Genomic DNA, 22,025 nt, shown 5'->3' with positions numbered 1-22,025 from the left:
GCGCATTGGGTGCTTGTTCGGATGACTGCGCCCACGAGCCCCACGAGCGGTCGCTTAGGAGCCCCGTTAGAGGCAATGGTCAGGTAAAATTAGACCCGTCCCATGTCCAATGAGACGTCATTCACGCAAGCACAGCCGCTCACCAGCCACGCTCCCGTATTGCGGACCGGGCAAAGCGAAGGAATCGCGAATTAGAGGCGCCGCGGGCTCCAAGACTGCGGAATGGCAGGACCATGGCCCCCCAGTCCTCCCCTCTCCCCGACAGAAGCGGTGATCAATCGTGCGCATCGTCCAGGTCCTATGCCCAATTCGCCTGCTTTTGGCGGACTAGGCGTAGAGGCTCCTCCGCTCTGTAATCTTACTCGCCCATATCCGTCTCCCCTTGTTACTTTCGGCATGGCTTGCTCTGCTGGTGCGTCCACTCGAGCAGAACAGGGGTCGGGCACACCGCGACTCCAGGAGGCCTGTCCTACCACGAAGCGGTCGGAGCGCGCGATCGAGGCGGGGACCTCAATTCATGGCGGCCGGTAACCTTTACCTTTCTTATTTTTTCCTAGCGTCACTGACCGTTCCCAATCTGCCACCTCATGCCACCAGTCCAAGCTTCCGTAGGCCGTAGGGCAGTAAACACCCAGCAGGGGTGCGGCATGCTGTCGAGTGGCTTCGTGCACTGTGCGCGATGGGGGCTATTGCGGTCCTGTCTCTGGCCTTATGTATAAACTCAACTTCGCCCCCCAGGCATTGTCCTCCAGTTCCAGGCCCCGATTAGCATAAACCCCCCTCTATCCAGACCCTTCCAAAGCCTTGGACTACCGTTCAGGACCAAGTCCCTCTCGCTTGTGACTCGTCCTCCGCCTGCCTGCCTGCCTTGAGGACTACTGTACGAGATATCTCGGAAAGGATCCACCCGCTGTCACTCACCCAAAATCAAGCGAAAGATCTACAGAGGTATCGACGATATCGTGTAGTCGCCGACCCGTGCCACGTCTTTGGACTTTGATCGGCATCTTTCCGGGAAGGTAAGCTCGCCCCTGTCGGTCCCTTATAATACGCGCTAGCCCTGCCAACCCCCATCATCGATCGGATCGCACCTGTTTATTACTTATGCTGACTTGAATGCGGTAATAAGGATCGAGCCGTATCTCAACGCAAAATTCTCAACTTGCGTCCTTTCGCTTTCAACATTGCCCAACATGGTGGACTACGCCCCATATCCTCCAAATATGGCTCACGACTTTGAGCTCTACTCAAATCCCCATGAGCAGCAGATGGAGTTTCACCATAACCAGCCCTTCTTGCCTTCCTCAACATACGGCATGGAGCAGACATTCGGTGCCTCATACGATCCCATGGGTGCCCTTGTGGAGGCCCCGAGACCTCAAGATATGCATTTCCACTACGATACAATCGACCAAGGCGTCAAGCCATTCCATTACCAAACGCCAGCCGGATCCCCCAATTCATCTTCACACTCTTTCCATGATCAACCCCCGGTCCTTTCAGCTTCTTCCGAGTCCGGTGCTTCAGTGTCATCTTCCGTTATACACTCTCCATCCCTCGCACCGCAATTCAACGAGCCTTGGAATCCCATGGGCCTCGGACTCACATCAAGCTTCGAGTATCCTGGTATCATGGCAGTTGAAAAGACCTTTGTGGGTGAGTCATCAGTTCCTTCGACACAAGCTTCATCATCTTCTATTGCATCTCCTTCAACGCCTCAGTCTGAGAGGCATGTGTTCAGAACACCAATTACTCCTGCATCGGCGAATTGGTCCACTGTGAGGTCAAACGAGCGAAGAAACTCTCTTTTGTCGAACGAGGTCCGCATAGCCGACATGTCGCCCGCAACATCTACTTCAGTCAAATCACTTCCACCTCTTTCTCAGTCTTTCCAATCTTGTCGGTTTCCTCCCCGTATTGCGAATCCACCTCCACAGAAGATAAGTTCTGACGTGATGCAAGCAGACCCCAACCTGATCCAACCGTTCGCATTCGCGCCGCATAGCCCCTATCCTGAGATCAGGACAACGCCGTCTCCTTATTTCCCAGTCATCGAGCAGCCTCCTTCCCCAGCTCTTTCTCAAATCTCTTCGCACAGCCAGCGTCCTGGCTCAGCCCGTATCAAGCGAGGAAGCGCTAGCCCCTATCTCCACACTCAACAGTACCAGCCGTACCCACAGTTCGGCGGTCAGAGGCGAGGCTCGGTCAACTCTCTTCACTCCCACAACTCAGGCACAAGTCGGAAGAGCGGTAGCAGCTACGAGCTGGACGACGAGACACGCGAGAAGGGTCTCTGCCCTCTTCCCGAGTGCGGTCGTGTCTTCAAAGACTTGAAGGCTCACATGCTCACACATCAGAACGAGCGACCAGAGAAGTGCCCAATCACGACCTGCGAGTACAATGTCAAGGGCTTCGCGAGGAAGTACGACAAGAACCGACATACTCTTACGCATTACAAGGGTACCATGGTCTGTGGCTTCTGCCCAGGCAGTGGGTCGGCGGCGGAGAAGAGCTTTAACCGCGCCGACGTCTTCAAGCGACATCTCACCTCTGTTCACGGCGTCGAGCAGAATCCCCCGAATAGCCGCAAGAAGGGTCCATCTGGTCGCAAGGCATTCAGTGGCCAACAGAACGTCGCTGGTACTTGCTCTACCTGCTCGGTCACTTTCATCAACGCGCAGGAGTTCTACGAACATCTCGACGACTGTGTGCTGCGCGTTGTGCAGCAAGCCGACCCCAGCGAGGCCATCAACCAGCGCCTCCTCACCTCTGTGGCCGAAGACAAGGACGTCACCGAGACCCTTGACCGTAACGGTCTTTCCAAGAGCATCGAGTATAGCGTGCCTAGCTACGATGATGAGGAGGAAGACGAGGAGGAGGAGTTCGACAATGACGACCAAAAGGATGACACCTACGGCGTGCGCCGCTCTCGCTCCGGCAAGGGAGGTATCAAGTCGAGCAAGGGCCATTGACAATTAACACATCCCCGAGGTGTCGGCGCAACGCAGCACGTCGGGGGTGGCAACCTCCCCAACACAACCAACAACAAGATTACGAAGACGCAAAAAGGTCCTCGGGCCGGCCTAACCTTCTCCAAAGGCGGCGTGGCAATCTCAGGCTCTGGGCGCAAGAAGCGCAAAAATTACCCCGTCTCCTGGGGCTGCCCGACTGACAAGATGAAGATGAAGAAGCGCGTTCTCTGCGTGTACGACGGGCCCCGCCGTCTATGGAAAGACGACATGATGCTTGACCAGGAGTTTGAAGTGCGCATGAAGCTGCCCGATGGCAAGAGCTATGTTACCGATCTCGATGTGCAGACGATGAACCGCGCGAACTCGCTGCATGATGCGACACCTGAGGAGAAGGGGCCCTGGATCCCAGATAACATCATGGGCACCATCAAGGTGCCACAAATGGAGGAATTCATGATTTGATTTGATTTGATTTTGCTTTGCTTTGCTGTTTTGGAATCGAGACCGACTGACTGCACTTGAGCGATACGGTCTGGATATGATACGGATGGATTGGGACACTCAAAAGGTTACATGGGCAAACATGGTCGACCCGTACACAGAAACGCGACGACGAACGAACGACGACGACTCTTTGCTGTACTACCACTTCATGTTGATGGGATTTCGTCCGCGTCTAATGTCCTTTTTCCTTTTTAATATCCCGCGGGAATACGGCGCTCTTTCTTATTTCTTTTTGGATCGATACCACTCTCCCTTTGGAGGAACTTTTTGTCTTGTGTTGGCGTTGGGTCGTTGCGAACTCGAATGAGATTGTACGCCGGGAATGGTAATGTCTAGCCGTGCTGTGCGCGAAGACGTAGTTTCTGAATCTATTGCTAGTCAACTTGAACTCCATTCTACTCTGCAAACACTCCGTCTCTGTGCATGTCGAAGAAACGAGTTGTGAAGATGATCCCCTGCGCACATATCAAAGAGGCGACAACCAGAGTCTCCGCCCATGACGGCGGCTGATACGTAAAGGTCGTTCATATTGTAGTCGTCGTAAAGCGATGCAGAAGCTGCATGCCATGCGTTGGGGGGTACCCGTCTCACTTATGTACCTGGCATCTACGCCCCATCACTGCAGCGTCGATCCGCCCTCCCCCCAAGCCCCTCATATCTTTCAATCCGGCTTATCAAATCTGCCCATAATCCCCCACAAATCCCAAACAGTACTTGACTATGGCCAAATCCATCAGCGGCCGTGTCGCTTGCAAGTATCCGTCGTTCTTGGCCCGCCACGGGCTGGCCATGAGGCCCAGCTTCTTACTTAATCGGGGGTAGATCTGCGGTGAGCTGAGCGTTGAATACGGCGTGGGAGCTGAAAAGATGCTTGGCTTGAACAGTGATATACTCAAAACGGGTTCTGAAACGTGTGTGGAAATTAGTGATACGAGAGGAAAGATATTTTGGGTGATGAAGTGGATTATGTAGTGATGTGTAAGGCGGAGTCCGAAGATGATTCTCAGCGGAACTCCCTAAGAGGCTCTTCGGAAATCTTGAATTGTAAGATCCGTTAGTGCTTTTGAGGCTGGCTGTCTATATTACCTACGTCGTGAATAAGTTGTGGGATTCGAAATGAGTGTGAGATAAGCACAATAATCACGATGCTGCCGCCATCTACACAAGGCCTTTGTCATTTGCTGGTGCGAGTATCCAGCGCGCTTATGATTTATTCTCAGACCCTCATCAAGGGGATCTAAACTCGAAGTAACGGTACTTTGCTAACTGGTTCATTTCCTATCTCACTGTGCAGACCTTTACATATAATAGAGGCGTACTGATTTGCAGATCGCTAACAAAAATCCCAATCCGGACGTGAGGACGATCGAAGGCATAGGTAGATGCAGGCCGTATATCCTCACGATATTGCAATGCACCGTACTCTCTATTGCGGATAATGGGAGGCTTGTTCGTTATACTCCTGCAATGGGAGGACGAGGTGCTAGCAACCCTCATCGCGGAGGGGGTGGAGCTTGCTTAGTCATGTCGCCCCGCCGTGGGGAAGGCAGCAGCGACTCAGATAGCTTGGAGCTCTATCAACTGTCCGCACAACCGCCGCACGACAACCGCAATAACTCAACCATGGCGGCCAACGTGGAGCAGTCGCCTTTCTTTCAGCAGCAGATTTCGAAGGGCGAAGTCGTTGTGAAAGGTAAGATGGCTCAACTATACTCGCAAGTACTCTGCTAATCCAAGTAGACCCGCCCAAGTTCGACCTGGAATCATACATTGCCAATTATGCTGGTACGGTCCTGAAAGCCTCGATGTAGTTGGAGGAAGTGACTGATTTGCTCCCAGGCTTCACACGAATCGACCGGCTCTCTCATATCGGCTCCCACTCGCCATACCTCGCCGTAGACGCTTACCGCCTCGCCATTGCCGAAGCAAAGAAGGGCAAGAACGTCAACGTATACACAAGCCTCGTCGAGAACTTCAGTAGCATTGCACCGCAAGACCCGGCTGCTTTGACAGACACGACATGGGCGGAGAAGAAGACGCGCGAGACGCAGCAGGAGCAAGATCGGCTAGAGCATGAGTTGAAGTCATACAAGAACAACTTGATCAAGGAGAGCATTCGGGTACGAGTGGTCAATACTGCGTGGAAATGTGGGAGCTAATAAGACTACAGATGGGCAACGAGGACCTAGGCCACTTCTACTACGACACTGGTGACTACAGTAACGCGCAAAAGGCATACCTGAAGATGCGCGAACACTGCACTTCGAACAAACACCTCGCCGATATGACCCTGCGCCTCGTGTACGTTAGTATTGCGCAGAAGTCATGGTTGGGCGTACAAGCAAACCTGGCCAAGGTGGATGCCGCCCAACTCAAGGGCGAAGAGAAGACCAAGCTCGAGCCTATTGTTTCTGCCTGTACTGGTCTCTCACACATGGCTATGGGTAACTACCGCGAAGCTGCGGCAAACTTCCTCGGAACCTCACCCGCATTCTTGATCGCCGAGCCCGCGGCAAACATTACATGGCAAAAGGAAGTGTTGTCAGGCAATGACGTAGCCGTCTATGGCGGTCTCTGCGCACTCGCATCCATGGACCGTAGTGACCTGCAGAACAGAGTTCTCGGTAATAGCGAATTCCGAAACTTCCTCGAGCTAGAACCACACATTCGCCGCGCCATTGCCCTCTTTTGCAACTCCAAATACAGCGCCTGTCTGGAAATCCTTGAAAGCTACCGCAACGACTACCTGCTAGATGTCTATCTTTCCAAGGTACTCAACACAATCTACGGCCGCATCCGAACCAAGAGCATCGTACAGTACTTCATCCCCTTCAGTTGCGTGACGCTCGATGAAATGGCGTCCAAGTTCCCCGCGGCAGGACATAGGAGCATCGAAGACGAGTTGGAGGAGATGATCAACAATGAAACCCTCGACGCGCGGATAGATCTAGTCGACCGCCTTCTCATCTCTCCGCCGACGAATCCCCGTCACGACGTGCACGCAGAGGCCCTGGCCATGGCCGAAACGTACGACCACACCCTGCGTCTCCGACTCACGCGTATCAACATGCTCGCTGCGGGCATGGACATCCAGCAATCCAAGGGCTTCTCAGGGGAGAAGACGTCGTCCGGCCTGGGTGACGGGATTGGTGCGAGCCTGCGCGGTCTGGGCTCGAAGATGGGATTCACTTAGGAAGATGAGTCCCTCAAGGCTGAGTCTTGGGAGCCAAATAGGAAGTGTCATTACGAAGCATACATCAGAGAGGAATTTGGGCGTAGGTTTAGCGGTTAGCATTGCAAGGCGTTTCAATCGGGGCGGCGCAAGGTACACGATAGCAGCTAGGCAGTCGTTCAGGCGTCGGTGAATATGAGCAGACTGCACAGACTAGATTACCTCTTGGGTCGATATTAGTCCCGTAGAGATACGGCATAGCGTTTGGCAATGCATATATAGTAGAGTATATCTCTGCATCCGCACCTTTTTCTGAAGTGATGCGTAAAATAAATATATCACATTACAACACTGTGCGGTCAACTACGACGTATCCACCACGGGACATTACATTACGTAGCTAGATAATTCTTGCGAAATTGCACTACTAGAAGCTAATTCATCCCTCCTACATAGACTTTCGTAGCGAGACAAAAAAAAAAGAGAGGAAAGAACGAGGCTCCGAAGATGAAACAGATAACGAAGGCTGGGTATATAAATGTGATACGATATGTCGCCCTCTTAAAACGCCAACGCTACGCTTTACAAACTGAAAAGGAAAAATAAGAATGGCCGTTGACAAATCAATTGGGAGGGAAACTCCATGCACCAAGCTAAGAGATTCGTGATGCGCATCTTGTGAAGAAAATAGTCTAGCAACATGATACAAAAGTGTTCCTATCGAAAAACACTGGACCCGCGCGCTGCAGCCCACTGATCCTGCTGTTGCTGTTGCGCATTCTGGTACCCATAGTACGGCCAGGCAAAGTCGCCTCGGGCATATGGATTGTTTGCATCGACAGATGGCGCGGTGGGCGTAAGACCCGTGCTCGTCGCGTGGATTTGGTGGTTGGCTTGGGGCTGGGGCTGCGTCTGCGGGAGATGCTGGGTAGTCTGGGTAGCAATCGTGTTCTGGGTCATTTGGTTCTGCGCAGACATTGTATTCTGGGCGGGTAAGCCGTTCTGTGGCATCGGCCGATTGAGGGTGCCGTATGCAGAGTGAGTGGCGGCAAAGTAGCTTTGTGGTGTCTGGAGCTGGACGGTTTGGCTTGGCTGCATCTGTTGCGCCGCAGCGACTTGAAGTTGCTGCTGGGTAGCTTGCATCTGCTGTTGCGGGGCTTGTAGTGGCTGCTGTGGAGTTTGAAGCCGCTGTTGCTGTTGCGGGGATTGTACATCTAGCTTGTACGCCATCTGCTGTGGGCTGCGGAGTCCGCGCTGGTTGGTCTGATTGAGCTGCTGAAGCTGCTGCCGGTGGTTGGGCGGAGGCTGTTGACGCTGTTGCTGTTGCTGTTGCTGTTGCTGTTGCTGTTGCTGTTGCTGTTGTGCTGCATGCTGCGTTTGTGGGTGCGATATCTGAGCGCGATGTAGAGACTGCGGTTGCGCCTGGGCTTGCGGTTGAGACTGAGGTCGTGATGCCAGCTGTGGTGTCTGACTAGGAGTAGACGAAGCTCGCTTCTCCGACTCTAGTTCTTGAATCCTCGCCTTAGCTTCGTCTAGTTCTCTCTTCATTTTGTCCAACTCTGAAATTTCGTTCGCAACTTGCGCGTGGCGCACCGTTTCGTTGGCCTCGAATGGCTTACGCTGGTCCTCTCCGTTGGCTAGCTCCGAGTAGAAGCATTGTCGCTTTTTGTCGATACACGTCTGACACACAGGTCTTGTGCCGTCGCACTGGGAGTGAATTAGCTTTCTATCATAGTAGACTCGTGAGGTATTACACCGTACCTTTGTCTTTTTAGCTTTGCAGATGTCACAGCTATTCCTCGGCCGCTTCCGTTGTTGCGGTGGCTGGGGTTGGACTTGTGGGGTAGGGGCTTCCGGGACGACTATGAGCTGCTGTGGGGGCAGAGGTAGAGGCGGGGGCGGAGGCGGTTCTGGAGGAGTTGGTTCTGTTGGGCCAGGTGGGTCGACTTGAATTAGTTCCAGTAGGGATCGTAGGCTCTGCGCTCTCAGGTCGCTCTCGAGGGAGGTATTCGACGGCTTTGGAGCCTCTGGTTGCAGCTTCTTCTTCTTGGGCTTCGGCGCAACCTCAGACTCCTCGCTGTCTTCTTTGAGTGACCTTGGCCGACTGGCGATCCTCCGCAACGCGTCCGGGTCGTTCTCTTCTAGATACTTGCGCCGCTTCGAGTCTTTGCGTGGAGGAGGCGCTCGCTCCTCGTACGTCTTGTGTATAGGCACGTGCTTGTAGAAGACGTCCAGGGTGTTTTTGGTGGCGGAGAACTTGATGGAGAGGACGCCTTTGCAGTCGTAGACGGGCTTGGTGGCGCGCTTGCCGAGCTTCGCACCTTTGCCGTTGGCAGCACGGTCTTTGTTGAGCAGCGAGTCGTTGCAGTAGTAGGAGAAGCGGAAGCTGTCGTCCTCCCTGCTGTTCCAGCAGTTGTGGAAGCTGTAGCGGTAGCCGTCGATGGTCTGTATCGCGTCGACGCAGCACTTTGCAATGGCTCTCTGCTTGCGCATCTTCTCCTTTGGATTCGACGTGGGCTGCAGCGCCTCCATGATGCTCAAGCTGACCTTGTGCTCGGACTTTGTGTTGCCATTGCCACTGGCGACGTCATTCGAGTCTACTGACGGTGGGAAGGTGGGCAGGGCCAGGGCCATGGCGGGGTCTGACACGGACTGGTATGCGTGCTGGGGGTCGCCATACGGACCCGGTATGGTGTTGGCAGGCTGGTAGCCGGGCGGTGCGTGGGCATGCTGCTGGTGCGCGACGTGGGGTTGCGGCGGCGGTTGTGGTTGTTGTTGTTGCTGTTGCTGCTGCTGCTGCTGCTGCTGCTGAGGCGACGACGAGATGACGCTGGAGGACGTGGACGACTCGGGCGCCAGCACCATGAAGCTGGTGCCAATCCAGAAGGACAGCTGGGCTTCGGTGTGCTCAGGCTGGTCGGGCGGGCTGTTCAGGTATTCACGCAATGACGTCTCGAACTCGTCCATGGACGAGACATTGTATGGGATGGTCCTCGCCAACGCGTCTCGCGGCTGGCGTCCTCGGGCGAGCTGGACGGGCTGGGCAGGCCACAGGGCGGCATCGTTGGCACTTCGAAAGGTATTCGGGGGTTGCCCATGGCTAGCATCCATGGTAAGTGGGGTAGGCCCAAAACTCGGCTTTATAGAATTAGAGAAGGTTAGCAGTCGAGCAGCAAAACGAGCCTACTTGGCGTGGGACCTAGTTAGTGGCCCTTGTCCCGCCTCTGCCTTTGGTCTCCTTGCACGTCGCGGGCGGACCAAAGAGCCTCGACTCACGGATGAATTGGCGAAGAAGAGGCTGAAGGCAGTCAGTAACGAGGCAGAGGGGCCATCTTCAGCGTCGCAGGAGTTTTGGCACGGGTGTGCGTTTTCTTCGTCTGAAGATCGTCTGCTAGCGCCTGCGCGCTCGTTGAACGTGACCAAGACCTGGCACAGACAGTCAGCCAGTACACATGTCGAAGAACAAACCCTTGGAAGCTCTCTCGTGCTAATGTCTCGACTACGAAGCATGCCAATTGACGGGCTGTTTACATTGAATTCAGAAAGAGGAGCTGTTGTTGTTGTTGCTGTTGTTGTGCCAGCTCCCCAATACCACACCACCCAGGGTAAGCACGTGAGGCGGATGCCTAGCATATCCACAAATCCCAAAGACTCACGGTAATGTCTTAGTATGTCGTATAATATGCTGTCCGCCCTTTCGCATGGGCGGTTGTCTATTTCGAGCGCCACAAGGCCGTGTATGCTGCTGCATAGAGCAAACTTGCATCGTCAGGCAGCAGCAGCATGCGCCTTCCCGCTTGCTCGGAGTCACTCCTTCTGCCCGCATATAGTAGCCCTCTCGCCCTTGTACCATCCACGCTTCTTCTTCTCCATTGTGCATCCAGCCCACCAAGCCTTTTCCTCAGTAAGCATGGCGACCGAAGATGCAGCTCACGGCTCGCAGCATTCGGTCCTCGACTCGTCTTTTCCAGTCTTGCTCCCTGAGGACCCCGCCCTGTTCATGCCAGAGGGCGAGTTTCAGGCATTCGTCAAGAAAGCCCTCGTCAGTGCACGTCATCTGCAACTAAAAGACCTCGAGCGTGACATCGCCACCATCGACAAAGGCGACTCTGCAGCGACTCCCAAGTCAGACATCAAAGCGCCCTTCGTTGCAGGATTGGAGAAGCATGCTGCTCACCATCAATCCCCCGACGCCCTGGCTGCAGAGAACAAGACGCTCACAGAGAACGCTGATGTTACCAACATATCCTCAAAGAGTGCCATCGTCGACTTGTTCTACGATCTTGGCGAGAACACAACGGGTGATAAGCTAAAGACGTTGCTTGATGACGCCTGGCGGGAGGACCCGTTGCTGACGCTCAAGATCATCTTCAACGCTCGAAGCATTCATCTCGGCAAGAGCAACAGGATCGCGAGTTACAAGGCCTTTGGCTGGGTGGCAGAGTACCACCCCCTTACTCTGCTTGCAAACATGAGATGGCTTGTCCGGCCCGTGATCGAAAAAAAGTCCGCCAAAGACAAGGAAAATGATGAGAGCAAGGAAGGAGATGACGACTTTGACATGATCAACGCAGATGAGGCCAATCCTGCCAAAACCCATGATGTACGAAACGGCCTCTCCCACGGATACTGGAAGGACCTCCTTAACCTTGTCGTATTCGCCGCAAATGATCAGCTAAAGTTCGATGGCGACCCCTCCGCACTCCTCAACCAAAAGGCCGACAACACGTCGAAAGGCAAGCGAAAACGCAACTGGGACCAAGCAAGCGCAAAAGAGCTTCGACGGCAGAAGAAGAAGGAGCAGAATGAGCGGGTACAAGAGAAGATGAAGAATGACCCCTTCTACCGAGCACTCCACGTCAGCGTCGCGAGGCTCTTCGCTGAGCAGCTAGTAGAAGACAAGGCATTGCTGGACTCTGGCAAGAAATCAGCCTTGAAGAAGCTGTCTCTAGCCGCCAAGTGGGCTCCTACTTTTGGAGAGTTTCATGACAAGCATACCTTCATCCTGTCGACAATCGCCGAGATCCTCTTCCCTGAGCCAGCTTCGCTCAGCCCAGATAGCACCAACCGCGAACTCCACCTTCGCCTTATCCGTGAGAAATATCGCAAACAGTATGCCTCGCCGCTTCGCAAAGCCCTCAGCATCGTCGAGCGGGACATCGCTGCCGAAACATTCGACAACATCAAATACGATCGAGTTCCCTCACTCGCCATGGATCGCTACACTGGTCTCTTCGTGAAGAAGGATCTCGAACGCTTCAAAAGCTACATTCAGGACGTCTCGACTGGCAAAGCGAATATCTCCGGGGCCACTCTGTTGCCCTCCACTCTAATCAGCAAAGCGCGGAACATCTCAGCGCACAACCCAACAGGTGCGAAAAACTTCAAAGCAATCAAAGCCGCCGTGGAGGCTGAAATACACAGCGAGGTAATTGACGGTCAATGGAATACGCTGCTCAAGCGCGTCCGTGATGCGGGCACCCTGCAATCGTCCATTGCTGTCTGTGATGTAAGCGGTAGCATGTCCTGGCCCTCATTCAAAGACGGCTCGTGCCCCATGGACTCTGCAATCGGACTGTCTCTCCTCATTGCTGAAATCACCGCTGCTCCGTTCGGAGGTGGTTTCATCAGCTTCCACAGCACCCCTACCTACATCTCCACTAGCGGGGGAGACAACGATGCCCGCGGCCTCGTCGACAAAGTGCGGTACATTCAAAGCACGGATTGGGGCTTCAGCACAGACTTCGTCGCCGTCTTCGAAGACGTCATACTCCCTATGGCTATTGCGAATCACCTCAAACAAGAGGACATGGTGAAGCAGATCTTTGTCTTCAGCGACATGCAGTTTAATGAAGCTGGGGAATCCTCTGAACGCTGGACCTCGTCGTACGACCGCATCAAGAAGAAATACGCCAACGCAGGGTACGAGGTGCCGCGCCTCATCTTCTGGAATCTGGCTGCGCACAGCACGGATAAGCCTACTACCATGGACGATGTAGATACGGCGTTGGTGTCGGGCTACTCGCAGGGCATGCTGAGGGCCTTCTTAGAGGGCGGTGCTTTTGATGACGAGGATGCTGTGGAGGAGTCGCAGATGGATAGTGACGATGGCATCACGGAGGTGCATAAGGTGAAGAAGAAGATCGATCCGCTTACCGTCGTCAAGAAGGCGGTCCAGCACAAGGCATACAACATGCTTGAAGTCGTTGACTGAAGGTATCCACGACAACGATTGATCAGACGACGTTATTAATCTGTACAAAGCTTCATGCGTCACAGAAATGAAGAGGCAGAGGCAGATTTCTTGTAATCTCAAATTAGACTCCAAAGTCTCTACTCCATACGACCTTTATGATTCTCATTCCCTGAACTCCCATCTCAGATTCCAATCTCCCTTTTTCTTGTCCATTTCCTTTTCCATTTCCATTTTCCATATATTCAATACCTAACCTATGGCCCCTGGGGTTGCATAGGTGACTCCAAGTCCTTTATTACAAAGACAGAATACTGATTCATGCCTATATCAAAAAAATCAAAAAACACACAATATATCCCGACTCCCGACTCCCAACTCCCCTAGTACTTGATGACGTTGTGGCCAGCATCTCCCCAGTCCTGCGGCTGTCGTCCCTGCGGCTGTTGTTGTTGCGACTGCTGCTGCTGCTGGTTACCACGTGCTGGACGGCTACGCGCTTGTTGAGCCGGCAGATTGCTGCGCGACGACGGCGTAATACGTCCCCCACGCGTGTTGGCAGCAGAGCCCCGAGCATGAGCCGGCGGATTGCCGCGCGGCTTGCCCTGTTTAGGCGAGGGGGCGTGCTGTGAGGCCTTCACAGGCGCCTTGGCCTGCTGGGGAGAGGGTGCGGGCTGGTTGGCCGCAGACTGGTCGATTGCTGGCTGGCTGACTGCGTACCGGGACGAGAGCAATGCGGTCGTGGTGTGAGTGGGCGCAGGATCAGCTTCTGTGGACAATGGCTGCTGCGGAGTTGGGGGTGGTCCGCTGAGGGCGACCACCGATGCCACCGGGGTTGCAGCGCGCTGGGGAGTGAATGCTGCTGCTCCGGGGCTGAAGGCCGCTGCTCCCGGGTTGAAGCTTACAGCGGGGGTAGGACGGACCGGCGTTGAAGTCTGCGGTCCAGCGTCCTGCTTAGCTGCATTCTTCGCAGCGTCTTGAGCCAACTTCTCAAGATTCGGCGATTGCTCTGGACCGTTATCGTTGGTGTCGGTCTTCACCACCGGCAGCTGAATCTTCTTCTTGGTCAACCAGGGAAACTCGGGTTGGCAGTCCTCGATCTTGCACTCCCGAGCATGCATCTCCTTGAATGCCGCATTGTTCATGAAGTTCTTCTCGAAATGCTTGCAGTATTTCGCATATTTGAAGAAAGCCTTGCAAACCGGGAAGTGGTCGTAGATATCGTCTCGTGTGTACCACTGAAGGCAATCATTGCATTGGATATGAGTTGCCTTCCCGTCCTGGATCGATATTTGCGGATTCTGCACAGGCTGGATGATTGGAATGTCCTTGTAACAGGGATCGAGGTATGGTAGCTGAAGCTCGATGACTTTGTTGTCAGGATACCTCTGCTCACGGAAATTGATCGTCGTGAAATGTTCTGCGAGGTCCTTTCGGAGGTTCTTGCGGTTGCTGAAGCGATTCACTGGAGGTAGGCGACCGGTACCTCCTACTGCTTTTGCTGGGTCAGTGGTCTTGGTCGCGCTATCGTCTTCCCCATGAGCCACGTCAGACTGGGTCTTAGCGGGAGTTTTACTGCCTTTGGCGTCGGCAGGCTGCTCTTCATGCGCTTGGACAGGCTCATTGCTGAGAGCGACATCGGTGGTCTGATCGTCCACGGCATCTTTCGGTGTGTCATTGGCATTCTCATTGACCTTCTCTTTGGAATCCTGAGCAGCCTCATCACCAACCACGACATCGACATTCTGGTTGTCCACGACATCCTTCGATGTCACATCCGCAATCTCGGTGGCCTTCTCTTCAGAAACCTGAATCTGGCCACCTTGGATCTTTTCACGAAGCTCATTCTCCGTCACCTGGGTTGCTGCCGATACCATTGGAGACATCGACTTTGGCGTGGTCTGCTTCGCTCCCTTCTCCAACTCCTTGACCTTCGCCTCCGCCTTCTGTAACTTCTCTTCCAATTCGGCTTGGTCAGTGATGAGTTTACTGACCGCGTCATCGTGGCCATCCTCCTCCATGTGAGCCATCATGAGCTCCTCGTTCAGCGCGGCGAGTTCTTTGTTGTGGGACTCGTTCTTTTGCATGCAGTAGGCCTGTAGCGTTCCTACATACTCGCGGAGCGGCTGGATATCGGCTGTGAGCTTAGTAAGTGCACGAGTCTTTGCGTCGAGTTCCACTTGATGCTCTTCCTTGAGCTTTTGCTCACGCTTGGTGGCATCTCCAAGCTGCTTCTCATTGTCTTCACGAAGCTCTTTAAGCTCCAGCTGGTGCTTTTCAAGGTTTTGCTCTTTGGCAGCTTCGTTCTTGGTAACTTGCTCCAGTTGCTGGCGGAGCTCCTCGACCTCGTTGTTCTTCGTTTCGAGCTGGTTGACAAGGTCCTTGTTGGTGCTGCCAATCGTCGTCTCATTTCGCGCAAGCTCCTGCTCCTTGGCCTTCAAGGCTTCGTCAGCCTCAACCTTTTGCTCGTCAAGCTGCTTGATCTTGTCGTCCTTCTCTTTGATGACGGACTCGTGACGCGTGAGGTCCTCTTTAGCCTGGTTGTACTTGGCCAGGAGAGAGCTAAGCTGCTCCTTCATCTCCACTTCCAGAGCAGAGTAGCGACCGTTGTACTCGGTCTTCTGCTGCTCCAACTCACTCTTGGAGTTGGTCTGCTCTGTGCGGAGATCATGGATGACACCCTCCAGCCTAGTGATGGCCTTTGCGTGCTCCTGCTCCAGACTTTCGGCTTGCTGTTTGGCGCGCTTCTCTGCAGCAGCGAGCTCGCTAGCCTTCTCGGCGTCTTGCTCAGAAGTGATCTTGGTCAGCTCCTCCTGAGCCGCCATCTTCGCGGCCGAAACGGCAGTGTCCTTGTCGAGGAGGAGCGCCTCACGCTCCTTGAGCACATGTTCTTCTGCAGTTTTGGCGGCGTCCTCCTTTTCTTTTTGAAGAGCGTCTAGCCGGGCGACGAGGACTCGTTCATTCTCCATAGCGGCTTGGAGATCAGCATCGGGTTTACCTCGAAGATGCTTGATCTCGTTGCTCTTCTCATCCATGGCGACCTGGTGGGAGAGTTGAAGAGACGTCTTGTCGGCCTCCGATTTGTTGCGGACATCATCCAGCTGCTTCTCATGATAAGCCTCCAGCTGCTTGCGGTTTCGATCGGCACACTCTTTCGCAGCCAACTCGTCTTCAGCTTTCCTGCGTTGATAATCGTTCAACTTGGCCTCGAAGTCCTTCTTCTCCAGGTCGTGAGCCTCGGTAGCCTTATCGATCTGCAGCTGGAGGTGATCCTTCTCGGAGCGCAACTTGGTGAGTTCTTCACCGTCCTTCGATTTCTGCTCGGCGGCATCCATCTCCAATACGTCTTTGCTGGCAGACATCGCTTGCTGCTCCTCTGTGAGCTTTGTGATGCCCTCCTCGAGACCCTGGAGTCGCTGGACCATTGCATTGTTCGTTTGCTCGAAGTCCGTGTTGCGCCGCTCAGCAGCCTCGAGGTGACCAGTGAGTTGGTCGTACTGAGCGGTGATGTTCTTGTTCTGCTGCGTGAGCCCAATCACCTCTTGCTGGAGGCTCCTGTTCTTTGTGGCGAGGTCGTCGCGTTCCTTCTGAGCAGTAGCCACTTGCTGATTCAGCTCTTGTTGGCGGAGGGTAATGTCATCTCGAAGCGCAGAGACGTCAGCAAGCTCACACTGTAGCTGGGCCTTGGCTTCGGTCAGCGCATCTAGTTTCCCTTGCAGCTCCTCCTTTTGCTGCTTGTGGCTGCGTAAAGACTGGAAGATACGATCATAGTTGTCCTTGAGCTTGCGGAATGTCTGGCTCTTATTCTCCAACTCAGCCTGATGGCGCTGAATCAGTTCGGGTTGGATTTGATCTTGTCGCGCGATCTGCGACTGGAGTTCTGCGATATGCGAGGTGAGCTTGGCGACTTGTTGCTCCAGTTCTTGATTCGAAATCTTGGCTTGATCATGTTGCTTGATCTGCGATTGGAGATTAGAGATCTCCGATGTGAGCGCGGCGACATGTTGCTCTAGTTCTTGGTTTGAAGTGACGACTTGATCGTATTGGATGATCTGCGCCTGCAGCCCCAAGATATCTGAGGTCAGCTTGTCAACCTGCTGCTCAAGTTCCCGATTCGATACGTTGATTTGATCGTGTTGCAGGATCTGCGACTGAAGCCCTGCGATATCTGCGGTAAGCTTCTTAATCTGTTGCTCCAGTTCCTGCTTCGCAATTTCAATCTCATCATAATGGATGCTCTGCGATTGGAGATCAGTGATCTCTAAGGTGAGCTTATCGATCAGTTGTTCCACCTCCTGATTCGAAAGGCCAATCTGATGTTGTTGCACAATCTGCGACTGGAGCTCAGCGATATCCGAGGTGAGCTTGTCGATTTGTTGCTCCAACGCGTGCTTTGACGCGTTGATAGACACAGCCTCCTTGCCTAGCGCTTCTTCACGGTTGATGGATTCAGCAAGAGCGTGGTCGACATTGAGGGCATACATCTTTGTCGTGATCAACTGAGACTCAACCCCTGACATATCGTCGGTGACCTTCTTGAGTTCTGAATGGAGCCATGCGATTGTTTCGGCGTCGGTCAGTTGCGATGAATCTTTGCTGTTCCGCTTCTTGAGGTAGGCATAGGCAATGGCGGCGAGACCAACCAAGCCGCCAACCGTAGCACCGATCTTGAGCGGCGAACTATTCAGGGCGTTGATGTTGTTTATGTTGTCTAGGAGGATTGGTAGTTCCGGAAGGTTCGTCTGGACGGTGAAGTTTGCGACAGAGAAGAGCTCCACGTCAGGCTGTCCAAAGATGTCGATGGGCGGGATGTTCGGAGAGGGAGTGAAGTGCAATGCGCTTGAGGGCTCAGTACGAGTGGCGGCGTAATCCGCAATGGATTCTCCGAAGCCAGGCATAGGGAGGCCGTTATGCTGCCAGATGAGCGCGACACCAGAAGCGGCTGTCAAACTCAACAGGCTTTTGACCATGGGGTGGTCTAGGTTCTGGATGAGGGTAGCTAGCTGCGTACCATCGAGCTGGTGTGCCATGGTGAGTGTGTTTGGGTGTAGTCGAGTGTAGTTGGGAGTAGTTGGGTGCGGCAAAAGGTTCGGAGTCGATCGAGTAAAGAACTGAATCAAGATTTGGTTCAGTTGAGTGTGCGGTGGGTGTAGAGTGATCGAAAGAGTAGTCGGGAAGGGCACAATAAGTATCGAGGGGGCGGGCGGGGGCTCTGAGCTAGCGCGTGCCAATGGTGGTTCGGTGAAAGACTCACTGAGCAGGAGGAGGGGCGTGATTGGTGTTTTTTTTGGTGTTTCACTCTGCTGGTGCGCGCGTTTTCGTAGCTTTGGCTCTAACAAGATGACGACGAGCCCAGGGTCACGGGTTTCGAATGTGTACTGCGTCGGATGGAAGGCGCGACACGAGCTTTTCCTCGGATTCGTGTAGAGCGTCCGTATGCGAATGTAGTTATTGAGAAATCTACACTCCACGTGCGAGCTAGCTCAGTGTGAGACCTTTGCTAGAGACTCTTCGTACGAAAGGTGGGTGAAAGCTTCTGGAGCTCTCGCGGCTGGGGTCAATTGTCTCTTGACAAAGGGGAGAAAACATCTTTCTTCGCATCCGCATGCTCAACAAAGAAGGCTCAGGACAATAAGAACGGTACATTGTGAGGCTGGAATGAGAACAATGTACAGACATAGACAGGAGATGGAGGGAAATAGTCACGAGGAGAAAGACATTGTGTGTTTACAGACTAAAGTGCCCGTTGCGAGAAGAGAGTAGCATAAATGGAAAGACATCGCTAGAAAAATAACAATAGATTGACCAGAGTCTCCCTAAATTAACAGTCCATAGCAATGCATTTGCTGCTCCTATCCTCTTCTCTTCAATGACAACCTGCAAGGCAAGCATAATTAATTGTAGGATTTGTGGACTGAAGAAGTAGAAGGCATGAGAAGATGGGAAGCTACACTGCCAGCGGCTGTCCATGTTGTGATATGAGGACAGCTTGGAAACCGCGACCTAAGAAGACCGGAAGTCTTATCATGCAACTTTCTAGATATTGTTATATGCCATCTCGATGTTATCCAGGTTTTTCCGTATCTGGAAGGGCGCATAGAGAAGGCGACGTCGAAGAGGGCCTCGCTAGCAATCTTTGGCGGCTACTACAAGCCGAACGCTCGCCTTCACAAATGTCTAGGCGTAAAGGCTTGATGTGGTAGTCCGGTTATGAGTTTCGAAGGATGCTAATCCCGTCGTCCAAGAGGAGCAGCTCGGTTCCTCGTCAAATTTCTCTTATGCAGCTGCCCCACCCACGTTTCCACCTCATCACCAATCGCTATCATCGTCACTCTCACCAATTTCCGCGCCCTTGATCCTCTCTACCACCCTGCTCACACCCTTTTCCACGCTCTCTCCCTGGATTCTGACTCCTTCGTGCCAGACTATGGCATCCATGACGCCATCTATGAACCACATGAGGGTGGGCACGAAGCTCACGTCCAGCTCGGTGCCTAGGTCTGGGAGGGAATACGCGTCAAAGCAATAGATGTCTACAATTCCATATTGCTTAAAGCAAGATGCCGGGAGTTGCTTCCTGAGCGCGACGACGACGGCGTTGGATGTCGAGTCTTCGGGCCAGTAGGCTACGACGACGGATTTGCCCGTGGCGGGCCTCACGATCGAGTCGAAGTCGGCTTTGGAAGCGAGTTGTGTAAAGGAGGCCATGATGTATGTGTGGCTGCGTCGAGACGGATCAGGGCCCTGGTTCCTGATTATTGAATAGGTGGTGCACACGGCAGGCGTGGAAGTCGGCTAGATGGGCGCTGGACTAGATTACGATCCATCAGCTAACAAGCTAGCTTCCGGCAGCCCCGTTGGGAACAAAACATCACGCATTCGAGGCGTAGTTGATGGGCTGTTGTTCCTGTGCCACGCGTCCAAAAATACTTGAGCCTCCAAGGGTTTGAGCTTAATCAGCCTCGCAACCTAGGGCTTTTCTATCGTGGTCGCGTCCAAGTGCATGGTGTGGTCATGGTTACTCAGCTTCGCCCCCACGGATGCGGCAAAGCTTAATAAGATGGGCCCTGAGACTACTGAAATCGATACGAGCGGTAATTAATTCTTCTGTTCCTCTGCCAATTTCCCATGTCGAGGCCTGGGTGAGCCTGGTGAGTCCACGCAGTCCCAGCAACCAGATCACCTCCAGGACTGACACTTGGCGCCAGAGGAAGGGAACGTGTACAACTATGGCGACAAAAGGGTGGGGCGCATGTCAGAGGTGGACGAGGTGAAGCCCTCGCGTCGCTGGTGCGATAAGTGCGCAAACGATTGTGATACAGCGGGTGTAATTAGCTGGTACAAGGCCGCATCAGGGCCGTGACGGTAATCTAAGGGCAGCTAAGAGCAATACTGCCAATCACACGGGCCCGATCGATTCCGTCGGTACAAACTTTGACAGAGCTTGCTATTGCTATAGCCCATTCTGTATAGCCCAAATTTTGGGCCGCGCTATCTTTGCTCGCTGAGTGAGGGTCCGTGTGTCCGTGTGGTGCAGCGCCGTCTGGGTAGCCCGGGGTGGCGTCTCTACGCTTGGTTGTGAAGGGGCGCCAGTCCATCCATCCAGCCCATTTCTCCTAATTCCCTACTTCCTCACTTTCTCGCCGTGTGCGTTTGCCTCACAATGCTGCGCTCCTTCCCTGCGCTCGCAAACAACAAAATGCAGGTGCTGCAGTCGTTACCACGAAAGTACGTACGGCCCCCCCAAGATTTACGCCTCGTGGATTTACGCCCCGTGGGTCGCCTTACACATTACTGACATGGGCGCTGTAGATCCATAATACTGGCCATCTCCCTCATTACGATCATCATTGTCCTCTTCAGATTCTACGGCGACGTCCCAGTCGACTACTACCGCAACTACGCCCCCGCTGAAGCCATAGCCCCCGCCGTCACAAAGAACGACAAACCCCAGCCCGGCTACTTCAAGGCGCAGCCAGAGTGGGATTGGGACGTGCCTGACTACGCGAGCTCTTGGAAGGGATATGCGCGGAACCCCAGGAACAGGGATATCGTCGTCTTGACAGCGAGTGACGGCGGCGGCCACAACAGCGCCATCCCCAACGTGCTGGAACGAGTACTGGACGACCGCGAGAAGTACTGCGAGAGAAATGGATACACAAACCTCTGGCTCAACACGAGCCGCTACGACATCGGCAAGGCTCACAGGGTAAGTCAAGTCGCGAGGAGAGACCATGCAGCGCCCTGGTCGCACCAACTAAGTTACTGATCTACAATGACAGACATGGTCCAAGATCCCCGCCGTCTCCGAAGCCTTCTCCCTCTACCCCAACGCCGAATGGGTCTGGCTGATCGACACCGACATCGTCATAATGCAACCCGACTACGACCTCGTCAAAGAAATCGTCGGCCCTGACGCCATCAAGCGCGGCCTCATGCGCGACACCCCCATCCTCGACGGCCAGCTCAAGAAGAACCCAACCAACATCAACACACCCAAAGACTTCCGAGTCGAGGACATTGACATTCTCATCACGCAGGACCACCAGAGCGTCAACACGGGCAGCACCTTCTTCCGCCGCTCCGCCTTTACGAGATACCTACTCGAGACCATGACGGATTACACCATGTTGATGGGACAAGAGCACAATGGCGCCGAGCAAGACGCGATCAAGCATCTGATGCTCGAGCACCAGATAGTAAGAAACCACGTGGGCATCTACCCGCAGCGCAAGTTCAACGCCTACGCGCAGGGTGGCGAGAACATGGGCTATCGCGATGGCGACCTGCTCGTGCACTTTGCGGGCTGCTGGGTTGGCGGCAAGTGCCAAGAGTGGTTTGAAGAGTTTTGGGGCAAGAAGGGGCACAAGGACGTCTGGAGGCCGGTCGGGCAGTAAACAGACTATCCTGCGGCAGTCTTGCAACTGCCACCACCACCACCACCACCATCCTTCAACACGAGCGAACGAGCGAGCAACGATCCGACACGAGCAAGCGCCTACCCCTACCACGACCCTAAACAACCTACAAATACACAGCGCGCAAGTCGAGCGAGCGGCGTCTTATCATTCGATGTGGAAATACCCTGTAATGCAACATCTGTTCGGGAGGGCCAGATTACCTCTGCCCCCCTCCCTGGAGTTCCCGGGCGTTTATAAAGTGGGAAAGAACGAGGAATGCATTC

General features: G+C 53.9%; 7 protein-coding genes across 7 annotated transcripts; 5 read left to right on the top strand and 2 right to left on the bottom strand.

Moving 5' to 3' along the window:
* Window positions 1–855: 855 nt before the first annotated feature.
* K460DRAFT_181436 (uncharacterized protein) lies at window positions 856–3,241 on the top strand. Its single transcript, XM_040927053.1, has 3 exons — window positions 856–1,019; window positions 1,122–1,656; window positions 1,966–3,241. Exons 2-3 carry the CDS (start codon window positions 1,194–1,196, stop codon window positions 2,970–2,972), a joined length of 1,470 nt encoding a protein of 489 aa, XP_040784825.1. The 5' UTR covers window positions 856–1,019; window positions 1,122–1,193; the 3' UTR covers window positions 2,973–3,241.
* Window positions 3,015–3,434, top strand: K460DRAFT_293642 (uncharacterized protein; the record flags this gene model as incomplete). Its single annotated transcript, XM_040929437.1, has 1 exon — window positions 3,015–3,434. A coding segment is annotated over one exon (420 nt), but the record flags the coding sequence as incomplete, so codon positions are not given.
* Window positions 3,435–5,066: 1,632 nt separating this feature from the next.
* Window positions 5,067–7,017, top strand: K460DRAFT_181251 (PCI-domain-containing protein). The gene is made up of 4 exons (XM_040927052.1): window positions 5,067–5,169; window positions 5,217–5,261; window positions 5,316–5,596; window positions 5,647–7,017. Exons 1-4 carry the CDS (start codon window positions 5,100–5,102, stop codon window positions 6,667–6,669), a joined length of 1,419 nt encoding a protein of 472 aa, XP_040784823.1. The 5' UTR covers window positions 5,067–5,099; the 3' UTR covers window positions 6,670–7,017.
* A 348-nt stretch (window positions 7,018–7,365) lies between these two features.
* On the bottom strand, window positions 7,366–9,759 carry K460DRAFT_293324 (uncharacterized protein; the record flags this gene model as incomplete). Its single annotated transcript, XM_040929406.1, has 2 exons — window positions 7,366–8,355; window positions 8,410–9,759. The coding sequence occupies 2 exons, from the start codon at window positions 9,757–9,759 to the stop codon at window positions 7,366–7,368; spliced, it is 2,340 nt and encodes a 779-aa protein (XP_040784822.1).
* Window positions 9,760–10,146: 387 nt separating this feature from the next.
* Window positions 10,147–13,247, top strand: K460DRAFT_345940 (uncharacterized protein). The gene is made up of 2 exons (XM_040931287.1): window positions 10,147–10,253; window positions 10,318–13,247. Exon 2 carries the CDS (start codon window positions 10,319–10,321, stop codon window positions 12,860–12,862), a length of 2,544 nt encoding a protein of 847 aa, XP_040784821.1. The 5' UTR covers window positions 10,147–10,253; window position 10,318; the 3' UTR covers window positions 12,863–13,247.
* A 5,535-nt stretch (window positions 13,248–18,782) lies between these two features.
* K460DRAFT_370244 (uncharacterized protein) lies at window positions 18,783–19,572 on the bottom strand. The gene has a single exon (XM_040934119.1). The coding sequence runs from the start codon at window positions 19,547–19,549 to the stop codon at window positions 19,151–19,153; it is 399 nt and encodes a 132-aa protein (XP_040784820.1). The 5' UTR covers window positions 19,550–19,572; the 3' UTR covers window positions 18,783–19,150.
* Window positions 19,573–20,540: 968 nt separating this feature from the next.
* On the top strand, window positions 20,541–21,738 carry K460DRAFT_380152 (glycosyltransferase family 34 protein; the record flags this gene model as incomplete). Its single annotated transcript, XM_040935238.1, has 3 exons — window positions 20,541–20,569; window positions 20,654–21,050; window positions 21,124–21,738. 3 exons carry the CDS (start codon window positions 20,541–20,543, stop codon window positions 21,736–21,738), a joined length of 1,041 nt encoding a protein of 346 aa, XP_040784819.1.
* Between the last annotated feature and the right edge of the window lie 287 nt (window positions 21,739–22,025).

Source organism: Cucurbitaria berberidis, assembly GCF_010015615.1.
Source record: "Cucurbitaria berberidis CBS 394.84 unplaced genomic scaffold K460scaffold_5, whole genome shotgun sequence".
NCBI classification, from domain to species: Eukaryota; Fungi; Ascomycota; class Dothideomycetes; order Pleosporales; family Cucurbitariaceae; genus Cucurbitaria; species Cucurbitaria berberidis.
Note: the sequence above shows the minus strand (reverse complement) of the source record. Positions and strands in the feature narration are given on the sequence as shown.